The sequence below is a fragment of the Capra hircus genome, chromosome 6, assembly GCF_001704415.2.
Source record: "Capra hircus breed San Clemente chromosome 6, ASM170441v1, whole genome shotgun sequence".
NCBI classification, from domain to species: Eukaryota; Metazoa; Chordata; class Mammalia; order Artiodactyla; family Bovidae; genus Capra; species Capra hircus.
In genome coordinates, this window is record NC_030813.1 from 89,167,837 (window position 1) to 89,185,641 (window position 17,805).

Consider the following 17,805-nt stretch of genomic DNA (forward strand, 5'->3'; position numbering starts at 1 on the left):
GTTAAATTCACCCATTCCAGTCCATTTTAGTTCACTGATTCCTAGAATGGCGATGTTCACTCTTGCCCTCTCTTGTTTGACCACTTCCAATTTGCCTTGATTCATGGACCTGATATTCCAGGTTCCTATGCAATATTGCTCTTTACAGCATCGGACCTTGCTTCTATCACCAGTCACATCCACAACTGGGTATTGTTTTTGCTTTGGCTCCATCCCTTTATTCTTTGTGGAGTTATTTCTCCACTGATCTCCAGTAGCATATTGAAGGGTATATAACTCCATTGCTAACACTAGCAAGCGGGTACTCTTTCTACCCACTTCTGATGTCTATGTCAGAAGCTTTCTCTATCTCCTTTATATTTTAATAAAACTTTATTACACAAAAGCTCTGAGCGATCAAGCCTCGTCTCTGGCCCCAGATTGAATTCTTCTCCTCTGGAGGCCAAGGGTCCCGGTGTCTTTGCATCATTCAGCAACAACCTTTCACAGTCACATAAACCTGCACAGGGAACTGTTTCGTGCATGTATTGTACTTCACCTGTACTTTGTCCAGATCCTGTTTAACAGGACACAGCGATCAGATGGAACATAAGTCTCCTTTCCAGAAAGCAGGAAAAGCCCTTTGTTCCATGAAAAGGGGAAATTTAAATTTCATCCTCCTTTTTGCTGATAAGCACAGGGCTAATGAATTACTTTGCCAACAAAGGTCCTTCTAGTCAAGGCTATGGTTTTTCCAGTGGTCATTTATGGATGTGAGAGTTGGACTGTGAAGAAAGCTGAGCACCGAAGAATTGAAGCTTTTGAAGTGTGGTGTTGGAGAAGACTCTTGAGAGTCCCTTGGACTGCAAGGAGATCCAACCAGTCCATCCTAAAGGAAATCAGTCCTGGGTGTTCATTGGAAGGACTGATGCTAAAGCTGAAACTCCAATATTTTGGCCACCTCATGCAAAGAGTTGATTCATTGGAAAAGACTCTGATGCTGGGAGGGATTGGGGGCAGGAGGAGAAGAGGTCGACAGAGGATGAGATGGCTGGATGGCATCACTGATTCAATGGACGTGAGTTTGAGTGAACTCCAGGATTTGGTGATGGACAGGGAGGCCTGGAGTGGTGCGATTCGTGGGGTCGCAAAGATTCAGACACGACTCAGCGACTGAACTGAACTGAATGAAATCTTGCCTGTATCTCTTCTCTATTCTAGTGAAAGAATGAAGGCTCCTAGAAGAGAAGGACTACAGCAGAGAGGTCAAAGGCACAGACTCTGGTGCCCACAGACCTGAGGTCCGGTCCAGCTCTGCTGGATGGTAACTGGGTATCTTGCACAAACTGCCTAACCTCTCAGAGCCCTGGTTTCTGAACACCCACTTTCTAGAGTTGCTGGGGGATTAAATGAGATTGGATATAAGCTTTAGAGCTTTCATCTTCAAGAGTGTGCACAAGAAAGATAATTATGAAAATCATTTTCTAAGGAAGTAAAACCATAAAAGCTAGCTCACCTTTTGGAAAAATCTTCTGGTGACTCCAGCACACTGAAAGAAGGGATTTGTTTCTCATCTTGTATTTTCAGTTGGATAGGCCGTTTTACTCCCCAGAAAATGTCCAACGTTCCTTCAACAATTAGCTTACCATCTTCAGTCTAGGGAAGAACCCAACCATCTCAAACACTGCTTTTGTATTATTTATAGAAGGTAAATGTTTTATCTGAAGGTGTAGAAATTAAGTCTGTAAGACATCCTGACAGCTAAAAAAAAAAAAAAAAAAAAAATCCCAGGTGGGATTATTTGGCTTTTAAATTTATCTACAGAACAATCCTATTTCTTAAACATTCTTTTATTTTTAATAACAGTGACAACCAGCAATGTAAGTCATAATGGTGATGACATGCCCACCAGAGGGCACAGTATGCTAAAATGTTTTCTGAACTCTTGATTCTACAATTAAGTGGAAGTTTAATTCTCTAATTCTATTTAGCTTAAAATTAAAGCAAAATTAAAAGCTGTACTAGGGTAGAAATCTGAATAGCATTGATCAGTTTAGCAGTTGTTTTCTAATTTCTGAAGAGGAAAAATTTGGCTCACACACTTATTATGCAGAAAAAGTGAAATAATGTATGTAAAAAGGTGTAAAATGCTTGACATGATATTTTTAAAAAAAATCAATAGCACTTAATCTCTTTTAAGTTGGAAATATAATAAAAGAAAGAAATTCCATGCAAACAAAGAGAAACTAGTAAACAGGATTGAACACTTACTCATTCTCTGAATGTAAATGTTAATATCTAAGCACATTCATATAGAATGTATTTTCTAATCCATTTTTCTCTTGTATATGCAAAAGTCTCTTATTAGAGTTATATTATTATAATAAATTTGAAAAATAGAAAGATATTTCATCTGTTCAGTAACTACTATAATATCCAATAGCTACTTGTTATTATGAAAAATCAATTATTAGAAAACATAAATGACTCAATTCTTATTTGAATGTGTAATGAAGACTCCAGACTGTGGAATCAGATAGCCCTGTGTTTGAACTGTGGTTCTTCTACTTCCTAGCTGTATGATTTTGGACAAAATGTCAAACACCTTTAAACCTGAGCTGTTTCTTCTGAAGAATTAAATCATAACAGTCCCTGAATCATAGGAACTGATATTTAAAGTGCTCAGTAAATGTTGTTGCTTATTATTTCTTTGGCTGATAAACCTACTTTGGAGTCACTCCTGAAACAAAGTTTTGCTCTTTTCCCCACTTTTGAGTCCACATTTCAGATTATTGTGAGGTCAGGCACTTTTCAGTTCTTAATATGTTATGTGCTGTGCTTAGTTGCTCAGTTCTGTCCGACTTCTTGTGACTCCACGGACTGCAGCCCACCAGGCTTCTCTGTCCATGGGGATTCTCCAGGCAAGAAGACTGGAGTTGGTTGTAATGCCCTCCTCCAAGGGAATGAACCAGGGATCAAACTCAGGTCTTCCCGCATTGCAGGCAGATTCTTTACCTCTGAGCCACCAGGGAAGCCCCATTTCTTAATAACCAAACACAATTTGCTCTCTGAAATGGCAGTACATGATGCAGGGCCTACATGTTAGTTATTGATGTACAATATCTTTCCTTGGCCTAATTATACTTCCATGAATCCTTTATATCAAAAACTCATGGAATAACTGATCTCAGGTTATCTAATTTTTGCTTTCAAGAAGAAATACTCCAACTATAATCAGACAAAGAGGTTTTCTCATATAAGGAATATGAGAATATTTTTTAACTTCAGAAAACATCTCTTTTGAAATTAACTACATAAATTACCCCTGAAGGTTTGGTTGCACTGCTGTAGTCTCATTGCCTCAATTGTTAGGCCTTTTCTCATGTAGGTCTACACCGATATCCTTGGTGACCTCAATGATCTTTACATGCCATCTCTAAACTGGTAGCTCCCAATTTTAGATCTCCAGCCCAAACCTTAACCTTTCCCCTAAACTTCAGCTTTCAAACTTGATGTCAAATTTAATATGATCCTAGTCACTCTTGAAATTTCTCTCCTAAACATTTTCCTTTCCCAGCCTTCCCCATCTTGTTAAATATCACTCCTATTCTTCAAGTTGCTCACATCAACATTGTTACAGTCACCAGTAATCTTTCTTTCATTCTGAACATCTCCAAATCCAATACATTAGCCAATCTGATTAGCTTGACCTTAAAAATATATACCCGATATGGCTATGCTCACCATGTGCATTACCACAAATCTGGTCTATGCCCTTGTCATTATTTGCCAGATTATTGCAGTAGTGTCTCTGTGGTCGACTTCATTCTTCTCTTGTCCCTCTATGTATTCCTACTAGCTAGAGAGACCCTTTTAAAATGAATCTTTAGATCATATCTCAACACCTAAGGGGCTTCTGATCTCTCTTCACGAGCAAGCTGAAGTCTTTGCAGTAATCTACAAGACCCCACATGCTCTAGCGCCTTCTCCTTCTCAGTTCTTTCTCTAGCTTCCTTATTCTCTACCAGTCCATTCTCACGAGGTTCCTGGCACACTGGCTTCCCCGCTGCTCCTCACTTACACCAGCCAGGCTCAGGACCTTGATTCAGACTGCTGTCTGTACCCAGAATGCATGTCCCACAGACTCCTGCAAGGTTAGCACCCTGATACCTTTCAGCCTTTGGTCAAATGATCTTCTTTACCCATCCACTTAGATTCCTGAGCCCTCATCCCTGATTTGCTCTCCTCCATAGCCTGTTCACCTTCTAATACACAATTTACTTTTTTTTTTTTTCTATCTACTAAAATGTAATGAGCATGAATGCAGGACATTCTCTCGTTTATTCATTGTTGTCTCTAGCTTTTAGAACAGTGTCTGCTGTGTTGTAGACAATAAATAGTCATTTCATTAATTAATCAGAGATTAAGAAAGCTGAAGTTATTCCACGCACTGCCCCTTTGAACTGGGTCCATCACTACAACTAAGTCAGAGACTTGGAAAATTCTGGATTCTAATTTTATTGTCAGCAAGTAAAGATGAAAGATTAAGCAGTCTGATATTCTCACTATGTACGTTAATTCATGCAGTTTAAAAAGTTATGTAAGACACAGACTTTATTTTAAAAAATCAAATGACTTTTGTAAATTGAGCACCAGTTCACAGAGTAGAAAGGACATGCCTCAATTCATATGCTTGTAACATCAAAATGCAAAATTTTCCTAAAGGAAACATGGAAACTATTGAATTACAATCTAAAATAATTTCCTTAAAGTTTTGATCTTTTCCTAAAGTTTATATTTTTACAATTATGCATTTTACTGATCTAAGATATAGGATAACATTGAAATAATTTTAAATTAGGCCATTTAGAAAACTTAGGCCCATTTCTTTATAAAAGGATTAGCTACTTCCTGCTTCTGTAGAAAATTACATTTGGGAGGAGAATTGAAATGTCTGATCAAACTAAATCATTTAGGCTCACTAGTAAAAGCCAAAGAGGCTTATAAATTTCCTTCTGTCCCAAATGCCAAGGGTGGCATAAAGTCAATGCTGTACCACCACATCTGAAGATCTAAACATAGGTAGACAATTCTAATGTCCCCTAAGACCAGGAAGATATTGTAAAGATGGGAAGTGAGTCCCATTAGGATACAAGACTGAGTGGGGTGACCTGTAGAGAATAACATATTAAAGAAAATCTAAGGTGACTTGATACAGTAGCCTAACAGTTGCACCCTTAAAAATGCTTGCTAGATTCAGGACCTTGCTGAATTATTTGTAAGGTAGAGTTCTAGTGGAATTGCTGTTCAAAAGATATTCATACTCTGTTTTTAAAGTAGAACACAAATATGTCATTAAAGTTACTTTAAATGTTTGCTCATTCCAAAAAATACTTAGATATTTACAGATGTTTCAGGACTAGGATTTTCAGTATAGTCTAAAACTAAAATCATCCACCTGTTTTTCCCAGACCACTTGTATTATGGAGTCCAACTTATCCTGACTTCTCTGTACTTTTACGGAATTTTTTTTTTTCCCTATAAATCAATCTTCTTTGGTGGCTCAGCTGGTAAAGAATCTGCCTGCAATGCACGAGACCCAGGTTCAATCCTTGGGTCAGGAATATCCTCTGGAGAAGAAAATGGCTTACCCACTCCAGTATTCCTGCCTGGAGAATTCCATGGACAGGGGAGCCTGGTGGGCTACAGTCCATGGGGGTCACAAAATAGCATGACTGAATGACTAACACACACATACATGTGCCAGAAACCTCCCTGGGTGCTGGCTGGCAATATAGTGGATGCGGCCTACCCTTTGGGATTTCACTGGTAGCTCAGCTGGTAGAGAATCTGCCTGCAGTGCAGGAGACCCCAGTTTGATTCCTGGGTCAGGAAGATGTGCTGGAGAAGGATAGGTTACCCACTCCAGTATCCTGGCCTGGAGAATTCCATGGACTATAGTCACAAAGGGTCGGATTGAGCGACTTTCACTTTCAAACTGTATTGCATTTCTTTGACGAGCTTACCTGTCCATATAAAATATGCAGATTTTTCTGGTTCCTATAAAAGATGTTATAGGTCTTCAGTAAAGAATCAAGTTGTTCCCTGAAAAATAAATTACATTCACTTACACTTGGTCTTAGACTCTTTAATGGTAAAAGGCAATAATGATGCTTTCAACTCATAAAGGTATGAGATAGAATGAAATGGTTCAATGAGATCTTTTCTATTCTGTCATTTTAATGAACGTCATTGAAAGCTGAAAACTTCTTAGGACATCACCAAATGTTGAAGGTGTTAATTCATAAATGAATAACCACAGTAAAACAAACAAAATCTGACCTTTAGATGGTTATTTTCCCTTGGTGAAGATATGTATGAATAATTTCCAAGTTGAATTTGATTTTTTAAAAGTTCTTCAAAATTTTCTGTAATGAAGAAATGACTGGCTGCAAAAGTTTGACTTGAATACAAAATCTAAAGCAGTGGATCTCAACCTATTTAAGTCACAGTATCCTTTGAAACCCTGATGAAAGCTTTGGCTTCCTTATGTGGGGGAAGAAACCTATATATAGACACATAGTTTTGCATATACAATGTGTGCTAATTTCTGTGCTGTTTTGAAAGATTTTCTTGATAAACAAGGAAGGAGTCATTTTCCACATGGTTTAAGTATAGATTCTTTTTATCTGACAGTAACAAACTGACATTTTAAAATATTCTTTGTCTAAAATTCTAGAGTGAAAGAGAATTCCCTGGCAGTCCAGTGGTTGGGACTCCAGGCTTTCACTGCTGAGGGCCCAGGTTAGATACCTGGTTGGGGAACTAAGATGCCACAAGCCATGTGACTCAGCCAAAAAAAAATTAATAATTCTGGAGTATATACACCAATATATTTATAGTAGGTAGGTAGGATAGTATAGTAGGTAGGATTTGAGATGACTTTATTATTATTTTTTCTACTGTCATCTCTGTTGTCAAGGTCTTCCAGTTTCTTTTCTTTTTTAAAATTTTTGATTAGTTTTATTTTGACAGCTAGCAACTAAAATAAAAATATTTTCATAAGAGAAAAATAAATAAATAACCAAAGGATGGAAAATAACTCCAGACAAAGCAGTGAGGAGAGTATTCTGTAGCAGGAGGCAGCCATAAAGTAGATTTTGTTTCACATTTCCTTTTTCGTTTTACAACAGTTTAATCAACTTAAGTTCATCAACTAGTATGTGCCTGACCTTGTGCTATCCCCTGGGGGGGAGGTCGGGGGTCGGGTGGGCACAGCACCGGTTCAGGAGCCGTCGTTGCTCCCAAGCATCTCACCTTTGTGGCAGGTAGGCTCTGGCAGTGGGAACACTGGTTCCTGCCACACCTCCATCCTTCTCTTTGGGCCACTATGGCTCAAGATGCTTGTCTCATTCACCTCCCCCTCTGGCCTCTATCAACCTGTTGGTTTAAGCGACCTTCTCTCACCTGGATTATGGCAGCAATCTCTTAAAAGCCTCCCTGTATTTGTTGTCTATTCTCAACAGCAGGAGTAATTTTAATGTAAAGCCAATAGCCTCTCTCCTTTGCGTAGAACTCTTTAATATTTCTCATTATTACAATAAAAGTCAATATCCTTCCAACAACTTCAAAGGCCAGCTTTGATCCGGTTCTTGTTACACCTTCCGCCTCATTTCTGCTTCTCCCTCCTTCACTTACTGCACTCTAGCTGCTGGGCTCCTTGATGTTCCTTGAGTACTCCAGGCACATTCTCACCCCAGAGCCTTTGTACCTGTTGAACTTTTATCCAGAATGACCTCCAGCCTGCTATCACACTGTCCTGCATTCATTTTCTTTAACTATTTCCTCCAAAGTCACCTTCTCAAAGAGTCCTTCCTTATAACCAAATCTGAAAATCTGCCTTCTCCCAACATTCATATCTTGCTTTCCTCCTTAATTCTGCCCCTTGGTCACCATCTAACCTTGTATAAGCTAAGCTAAGCTAAGCCACTTCAGTCACGTCCGACTCTGTGCGACCCCATAGATGGCAACCCACCAGGCTCCCCCGTCCCTGGGATTCTCCCTGGAGTGGGTTGCCATTTCCCTCTCCAAAGCATGGAAGTGAAAAGTGAAAGTGAAGTTGCTCAGTCATGTCCGACCCTCAGCGACCTCATGGACTGCAGCCCAGTAGGCTCCTCCGTCCATGGGATTTTCCAGGCAAAAGTACTGGAGTGGGTTGCCATTGCCTTCTCCGCTAACCTTGTATGTATTCTACTTATTTATCTAACATTCTATCTCCTCCACTAGACTGTAGCTCCAAGAGAATAAGCATGTTTTCATATTTTGTTCATGCTATATTTCATGTGCCTGGAAGAGAGCATGGCAAATAGTAAGAACTCAACACATACTGGTTGAATGAAATGATCAGAAAAAAATATTATTCAGAAAATAAAACTAAACATATCAAATTGTGAAAAGTTCTTTTATATCATCAGTTTTGGGGGGGAGATAGCTCATGATATTAAATTTTCAGGTATAGTAATTGCTAAAATCCCTTTGATCTTTAACATCTGTCTCCCTCTCATAAGATCCTGGCTCCACGAGGGCAGGGATTTTGGTCTGTTTTATTGATTGCTGTCTTCCCAGTGATTAGAGCATAGCCTTGCCCATGGTAGGCTCTTATGAATACTGATTGACAGAATTCATGTATATTGATTTTTATGTTTGAGATCATATAAACATACTTTACTTTGCCAACAAAGGTCCATCTAGTCAAGGCTATGGTTTTTCCAGCAGTCATGTATGAATGTGAGAGTTGGAATGTAAAGAAAGCTGAGCACCGAAGAACTGATGCTTTTGAAGTGTGGTGTTGGAGAAGACTCTTGAGAGTCCCTTGGGCTGCAAGGAGATCCAACCAGTCCATTCTGAAGGATATCAGCCCTGGGTGTTCTTTGGAAGGAATGATGCTAAAGCTGAAACTCCAGTACTTTGGCCACCTCATGCAAAGAGTTGATTCATTGGAAAAGACCCTGATGCTGGGAGGGATTGGGGGCAGGAGGAGAAGGGGACGACAGAGGATGAGATGGCTGGATGGCATCACCGACTCGATGGACGTGAGTTTGAGTGAACTCCAGGAGTTGGTGATGGACAAGGAGGCCTGGCGTGCTGCGATTCATGGGGTCGCAAAGAGTCGGACACAACTGAGTGACTGAACTGAACTGAACTGAACTGAACTGAAACATACTTTCCATTTGACTTTTCTCACTTGTAATTTTAATGTACCTATTTCCAAGGATCAATATACTCCACACAAACACCACAAAAAATTTTCTGCAGAATTACTTTATGCTACTATACCATCTTCCTACTGGCTTACTTTAGAATTCTAGTGTTGATGAATATTTCTGTTTTAAATATCACTGAGCACACAAGGGATTTTATTTCATTGAAGTCATTGCTGTGGGATAGTTCCTAAAAACTAACATACTGGTAAAGAGCCTGAACACTTTATAGCTTTCGTTATGGTGCCAGGGTGGCATATGGAAATTTCCAGTTCACTTGGGATGCAAATCCTGATATGCTAAGCTGTGAGAATTGTAATATAAGCAAATGAATTTTTACATAATCTTGTTCCCTCAGCTTCTGTTTCTGATAAAACTGCATGATAAGGAATGGTACACGTATCCTTCAAAGTATTTACCTCAGGACCATGTTTAATTAGAAAGATTATTCTCTGGGAGCAAGCTCTTTGGAAAATATTTCTATATCTGAAAAGAACCAGGCTAAATCTTTCTCCACAGAAATAAGTTTCCATATGACCCAAGGAGTCAGCACACTGGTTCCCAGGACACCCAGTTTTTATAAATAAATTTTGTTGGAATGCAGCCACACTAATTTTTCTGCTAATTGTCTGAAGCTGCTCTCCTTCTATAATTTGATTGACATAAACCATATGGTCCACGAAGCCTAAAATACATATTATCTGACCCTTTACTGAGGTATTTGGTCAACCTATAAACTGTGTGTAACACAAGGTAACTGAAGACCACAGATACCTTACATATTTTCCTCACCACAGGCAGGATCTTTCTGACGCCACAACGGCAAGCACTTTGAAGGATTTTGGCATGCAGAATAAGGGAAGAGTTTGGGAGAATAGTGTTGGGATAAAATTGGGTAAGTTAATGGTGCAATAAAGTGAGGAATTAGAAAATTCAGAAGTTAGGTGAACAGCTATAGTAACGGTGAATGCATTCCAAATATTAACACCTCAGTCACGTTTTTATCCTGTGGACCTTACCTGAGGAACTTTTTAAAGATCATTAGCTTATGCACCTGATGAAACAATGGACCTAATACAATACTGGGAATACAATATAGCCTACAACATTCTAATACAACTTTTTTGGGCAACCAGGCCACAAGGGACTGAAGAAATTATTGTCAAATTAATCATTTTTTATTTGATGAATTGTTCAAATTTTGTTCTCTAAGAGAAGACTCGTCCTAGTGGCCATTCATTCATACACTTGCTGTGTGAACACAATAAAGAGGTCTCAGTCATACTCTGAGGACGAGTGAGAGCTTCAAGCAATTGGTGCTGCCTGTTTTGCACTTTGGAGGCAAAGGAATAAGCGAGAGTGTGAGGAGCTCACCAGGCAAAGAAAGTATTAACAGGGACCTTCTAGATATTTTCATAGCTTTTGTGGAGAAAGCTCAGAAAGTTGATTCTGAGAACAGGACATTTAGGATGGGGTATGGTAAGTGATGAAGAAGCAGGCAAGAAGCTTGCGAACTTCTAAAAGAAGTTTAGCATTCACTCTGCAGGGAATGGGCAGTTACTGGAGCTTTCACATAGAGAAAGATATGCTGCCTCTAAGGGCCACTAGGGAACTTATGGTAGACGGGGTAGATTAACTAGACTTTCGCTCGGTCATGTCCGGCTTTTTGCAATCCCATGGACTTTTGCCTTCCAGACTCCTCTGTGCATGGGATGTCCCAGGCAAGAATACTGGAGTGGGTTGCCATATCCTTCTTCAAGGGATCTGTCTGACCCAGGAATGGAACCCACATCTCCTTGTGTCTTCTGTATTATAAGCAGATTCTTTACCCACTGAGCCATCCAGATTTCAGGGTAAAAAACATGACGGCAGCAAGATGAGTAGAACCACTGCAATGGCATTGGGGTGAAGGGTCAAGGCTAAGTTCTACAGCTGCTAAGTTGCTTCAGTCATGTCCGACTCTGTGCGACCCCATAGACGGCAGCCCACCAGGCTCCCTCGTCCCTGGGATTCTCCAGGCAAGAACACTGGAGTGGGTTGCCATTTCCTTCTCCAATGCATGAAAGTGAAAAGGGAAAGGGAAGTCGCTCAGCTGTGCCCGACTTCACAACCCCATGGACTGCAGCCTCCCAGGCTCCTCCATCCATGGGATTTTCCAGGCAAGAGTACTGGAGTGGGGTGCCATCGCCTCCTCCGCTCCTCCAGGCAAACCTTCCCAAACCAGAGATCGAACACATGCCTCCTGCATTGGCAGGTGGATTCTTTATCGCTGAGTCACCAGGGAAGCCTGTTACTTTATGTGTGATATATGAATTGATTTTCTAAGAAAAGCTTGGTTTTTCAAACATGGAATACTGTATCATAATATATCACAAGGATTTAAAAAAACACTACTACATAGTGTTTTTACAAATCTAAGGAATAACAAGCCTCCATATAAACTTGACTTCTAACTAAATGAACACATAGAATCATAAGCTTCCCCAGCATAGAAGCTGGTACTGTGGATGACAGTGCAGAGAGTGGACCCTGTTAGATGCAGATGGACACCCAGAGTTAGTCATTAAAGCTCCCAGATAAGTGCTCACCAGGGAAAGACTTAACATGGGGGTGACAGGTATAGGGGAGATGATGCCAGGGCTCCTGTCCCTTTAAAGGTCCCTGTTCCTTTAAGGCTCCTTGCTCGGTTTTAATGAGTAATAGTGGATCCAAAGCTGACTGTAAAATGCTTAGGTGTACTTTGCACTTTGTGGTCTGAATGGCATCTGCTCAGCAGATGGGAATTACCCACATTCTGACGTTTGTCATGAATAATATACTGAGCAAGAAAGGAGTTCCTCAATCTTATCACGCTATTTGCTTGGCCAGAAGAAACACTTTGTATTTTATTTTATAAATCGCCATAAATATTGACACTGGACAGCATGATGGGTGGAAGTGAGTTGTGCCCTCCATCAATAGATAGACTGAAAGTCAAATATTAGTTTTGAGTTCTCTCTTCTTTTAGTAATGATTTGCAGCATAATTAAGTGGATCTCCAACTCTCTTCCTGGAAATCAAAAAACCCCATCTCACTAGTTACTAATGATTCCTATACTTTGGACAAAGGAAAACCAGAAATACTCTTGTATGTGGAAGTCCAACACAAATTTCAGAGCGTGCCACATGACATAAAATAAACTTCAGTGGAAAATACAATCCCGTGTAGTCACCAAAGACATATTTGATCATGGCGGTGCTTCCTTAGTTTGTGTTATTTTTGCCTTTTGGAGACTTGCTGAAAAATATTCAGGATCCTGGCCAGGCAGCCACTGAACATCACAGTGGCAACAGCAGTAGAGACAGCATCCTGCCTTGTGTGTTGCCATGTTTAAGAGCAGGAACCTAGAACATTCGAAACAGTGTCTTCAAACAGGTGAAAAATTAAAGCAGAATAAAAATGCTAGCACGCTCTCTTACAGATTTAGTCATCCCCCTCCACCAAATTTTGTTCATAATGTTACATTTCAGCAACGAGGTTAACAATTTAATGTCAGTTTCAAAAAACTGAATTAAAAACTTAATTCATAGTGATTTTTATAAACAACTTAATGGACGTGTAAAATAGCAAATTGATCATTTTCTGGGAATTAAGGTTGGGATTTTTTTATTTTATGTGTGGTAGTTCTATATGCTTCCAAACTCCATATAGTAAGTGCATAATACAGTCGATGTTTTCATAATTTCACTTCCGTAAAAATGTAATATAGAGTCCTGTATGTTTTTGGAAAGGTGAACCAGGAAATACGAGGACAAAAGAACAAGTAAAGCCTTATCATTAAGCTTTTTGCCAAGACAAACAAACCATCATTCCATAGTCCTGACATCTGCAAGAAGTAGCAAGATTCTCTTAACTTCCTTTATCCTTCATTACCGTCAGCTGGATCCTGGAATTAAAATTGCAAACTCCTTCAGTCCTTTCTCAATAAGCAGCCCGGCTCCAGTTCTTTTTGCCTTGGGCCTCATCTCCTGGCTCAGAAGATGAGGGAAAAAGGCTGCTTTTCAACCTTTGCTTAGAGACTTTCCTCAGTTCTCAAAGTAGGCTATTCATTTCCATTGCAAATGAAAGGATTGGGTTCCATCATTTGAATACTGAGAGGCTGGGGAGAGGAACGCTATCTCCTCGACTGAAGTAAAAAAGCAAAACCAAAATGATCAGGAAGCCCCGAATTGAACTCTCCTGACTTCCTTTGAAGCGCTGCCCTTTCTGACATCCCTCACAACTCTGCTCAAGTATCATTAATTACTGCCGGTGGTTGGGAGAATGGTGACTGTGGCTTGTCTTGTTCTTCCTGGCAGTTCTGTCTTAAGACTCTAACTTACTCTGTCAGTGCTGACAACTGATAATAAAAAGGACCTGGGAGCTTCCTGCAATCCATTAGTCACCTAATCAATAAGGTAATATAACCAGATGGATCTTACCTCTGGAGCTTCCCTGGTGGCTCAGCTGCCTGCAATGCAGGAGCAGCAGGAGATTCAGGTTCAATACCTGGGTCGGGAAGATCCCCCTGGAGGAGGACATGGCACCCCACTCCAGTACTCTTGCCTGGAGAATCCCATGGACGGAGGAGCCTGGTGGGCCACAGTCCGTGGGGTCACAGAGAGTCAGGCAAGACTGAAGCGACTGAGCACTCACTCTGGTTGTTTTTTAGCCATTTTGTGACTCTTGGGGGGTATTCATCATCTCAAAATTACCCCGTAAACAGTGGCCCTGGAGTCGGCTTCTCCCAGGTCCTTAACTCCTCCTAAAAATCAGTTGAGAACAGAAGGACTAAAGATTAAGGTATAATTTCACAATTTTAAAAAGAAATCTGACGTGACTGATGTCTAGTGAGTTGGCACAAAACAAAAACACCCCAAATATTTGAAAAGTCCACTGCTAAAGAGATGGGCTAGAGCCACTTGGAACAATGTCACCAGATGCTGATGTGACATGGAAAAGAGGATTAAAAGGGAGCGGCAAAGAAGGACAGTATCATTTATTAAAACACTTGTGCTTCTGAGGAAGACGGGGAAAGTGTTTTAGAGGTGACATCTGATTCTGAAGAGAATCCCTGTATAAGTTAGGCATCCCTGATGATTTGGGCAGTAAATAATCTGTCTGTAATGCAGGAGACCTGGGTTCAATCCCTGGGTCAGGAAGATCCCCTGGAGAAGGGAATGGCTACCCACTCCAGTATTCTTGCCTGGAGAATCCCATGAAAAGAGCAACCTGGAGGGCTATGGTCCCTGGGGTAGCAAAGAGTCAGACACGACTGAGTGAACTAACAAACACCTTTATAAGTATTTGATATTTTAACACATTATCTTGTTTTCTAACAACCTCAGATAAAGGAAGACACATACCTGCTCCCTTTCCTTCTATGGTCTGGCTTCTGAAGAAGCTTCTGAAAAATTTTTTTAAAAATTCGTTGTCTGTTATTCCAGTTGGTGGCTGTAATGAACTGCTTTTGCGTCAGACCTCAGTTTCTGTTGTCACATGCAGCTGACTTCCTAGGGGCAGCCTGAGCAGTGTGTGGACAGGGAAGAAAGAGGGAAGTCTTTGCTCTATCATCTCCTTTTCTAGCCTGAAACACAGAGAAGTATGGTCTCTAATTCCTTGCCCTGCCACAATTTACAAATCACTACTGATTTTTAGATTTCTATTCTAATCCAAAGTAGGGACTTGAGACCACCTCTCCTTTGATGAAATAGTCTGTTTCTTGTTGTAGCTGATCGTTTAGGAGAGAACAAGGAAACATTTAGTGCCCAGGAAAATACGGTTTGAAAACTACAGAAAAATCATGTGCCCTCGAACGTGTGGATAACAGGAGAGGCAGTGATACTGCACTCTGTTAGAGAAATGGTTCTAAATCGCAGCGAGCATCAGAGTTGCCGGGAGTGCTTGTTGGAATGGAACATGAGTGGCACCTCCAGAGTTTCTTATTGAGTTCGTCTGGTGTGTATCCTGAGAATTTGCACTTCTAACAAGCTCCCAGGTGATTCTGATGCTGCTAATCCAGAGACTTTGAGATCCATTCTTTTAGAGCTCAGGGTGCTGAAGAAGGGGAAGGGAAGTTTATCTATTGGCAGATGGCAGGTTGAAATAGGTGGTCATTCAGACTGAAACTAAGATAGTTACATATAATCAGACCACTAACTTTTTTTGGCCACGCCACACAGCGGGCTTCCTAGGTGGCTTGGTGGTAAAGAATCTACCTGAAAATGCAAGAGATGTGGTCTCAGTCCCTGGGTTGGGAAGATCCCTGGAGAAGGAAATGGCAACCCACTCCAGTATTTTTGCCTGGAGAATTCCAGAGATAGAGGAACCTGGTGGGCTACAGTTCCTGGGGTCGCAGAAAAGTCAGAAACGACTTAGTGTTTAAAAAACACTTAGTTCCCCAACCATTGATTGAACGCATATTCCCTGCATTGAAGTGTAGTCTTAACCACTAGACCGCCCCGGAAATCCCACTACTAACACTTCTGCCGCTCCTCCTTTATTACTGAGGTAAGAGGATGGAGGACACCATCCCCACAGACATTCTCTGGGAGGAGGTTTGTTTTAGTTTCCTATGGCTGCTAAAACAAACTACAGCAAACTTAGTGGCTTTAAATAACACAGACATATTATCTGACAGCTCCACAGGTCAAAAGCTATAACAAAGGTGTCTGTAGGGCTATTGCTTCTGAAGGCCCTTGGGGTGGAGAATGCATTCCCTTGCTCTCTGCAGTTTCCACAGCCTGCCCACATTTGTTGTCTTATGGATCTCTTTCCATCCATCTTCAAAGCCAGCAATGCCACACAGTCTTTCCTACTCCATCACTCTGACGTGGAATCTTCTTATATAGCTCTTCTCCCCTCCCACATTTAAGGATTGGGGCTTTCTTGGTGATGCTAGTGGTTAAGAATCCACCTGCCAATGCAGGAGACATGGGTTTGATCCCTGGGTTGGGAAGCTCCCCTGGAGGAGGGCATGGCAACCCACTTCAGTATTCTTGCCTGGAGAATACCCATGGACAGAAGAGCCTGGAAGGCTACAGTCTGTGGGGTCTCAAAGAGGGAGACACAACTGAAGTGATTTAGCACACAGCACGTGATTACATTGAGCCCATCTGGATAATCCCCCAAACTTAAGGTCAATTGATTAGCTGCAGTTGACAGCTAAGGTTGCCATTCCATTGGCAACCTTAATTCCCTTTTGCAATGTAATGAAAAACATTAACGGGTTCAAGGAATTAAGGAGTAGACATCTTTGCTACTAAATCGCTTCAGTCGTGTTCGACTCTGTGTGACCCCAGAGATGGCAGCCCACCAGGCTCCGCCGTCCCTGGGATTCTCCAGGCAAGAACACTGGAGTGGGTCGCCATTTCCTTCTCCATCTTTGGGATCCATTATTCTAGCTATCACAAGACTTAAGGGTAACTCTGTCTATCCAAATATTGTCTGAACATTTGAGAGGCATCTTGTTAGAAATCACAATCTGTATTTTAACCAAGATCCCCAGGAAAGTCTGCATGCACATTAAAATGGAAAGAAACCCTGATGTAGATAATCACCCTACCACTAGGTATGAAACAGTGTTTGAGAGTAACACCCATCAAACCAAAGGGCATCCCTGGTGGCTCCAAAGGTAAAGAATCAGCCTGCAACTCAGGAGACCCGGATTTGATTCCTGGATTGGGAAGATCCCTGGAGAAGGGAATGGCAACCCATTCCAGTATTCTTGCCTGGAGAATTCCACAGACAGAAGAGCCTGGCCAGCTACAGTCCATGGAGTTGCAAAGAGTCAGCCACAACTGAGTGACTAACACATACACACACACACACGTGAAACCAAAATACTAAGGTCCTAATTTAGTTCCTTGAGACTGATACTCCCATACTCACTCATCATCAACACAAATTTATTGGAGGATTACTATGTAACAGACAAAATAACAGGTGCTAGGAAGACTGCAATATTTAAACCGATGGGGCCCCTGCAGTGATGTGAATTACTGTCTGGAGAAGGACGATTGAAAAAAGAACAAATAAAGAAATATGCTGATTTTACATATAGAAATATGCTGATTTTACATATGGGTAAGAGGTATAGGAGCAATAAAATGTCATCCTGTGATGTAGCACATGGAAGAGGGCATTTTAGAAAAGGTGATCTGAAGGCCTGAACTATTAAACTGACACCTGAATAGTGGGAAGAAGTCAGCCATGTGAAGAGTCAAAGAGAGGGTCCAAAGCAAGAGATGCCAGTGCCATATCCTGTGTGCAGGACTAAACTTGGCATATTTCAAGGCGACAAACAAAGGAAGAGTTGTAAAGGTTCTTCAGGCCAAACTGCATTGGGTCTTAGAGACTCCTTATGACAAGGAGTCTGTGAAAGGGAACCTTGAAGGGTTCAAGCAGGATGCTGTGACTACTCTGTAAGAATGGATTGCAGGCCCAGGAAATGGTAGCTGGCAGCCTGATTAGGAGGCTGTTGTTGGTGTCCTGGCAGAAGCTAGTGATTGCTTGGACTGGATGGTGAGAGGTGGTTGGATATTGGAT

The 17,805-nt window shown here is 41.1% G+C and overlaps 1 protein-coding gene across 4 annotated transcripts in view; it reads right to left on the minus strand.

Moving 5' to 3' along the window:
• Positions 1-17,805, minus strand: part of RASSF6 (Ras association domain family member 6) — a 68,199-nt gene that overhangs the window by 25,135 nt on the left and 25,259 nt on the right. For all 4 annotated transcript variants that reach the window (XM_018049569.1, XM_013964716.2, XM_005681748.3 and 1 more), the window contains 2 exons: positions 6,006-6,084; positions 1,496-1,635 (listed from right to left, as the gene is read on the minus strand). In XM_018049569.1, the coding sequence (XP_017905058.1) occupies positions 1,496-1,635; positions 6,006-6,084 (219 nt within the window). The remainder of the gene's footprint in view (positions 1-1,495; positions 1,636-6,005; positions 6,085-17,805) is intronic.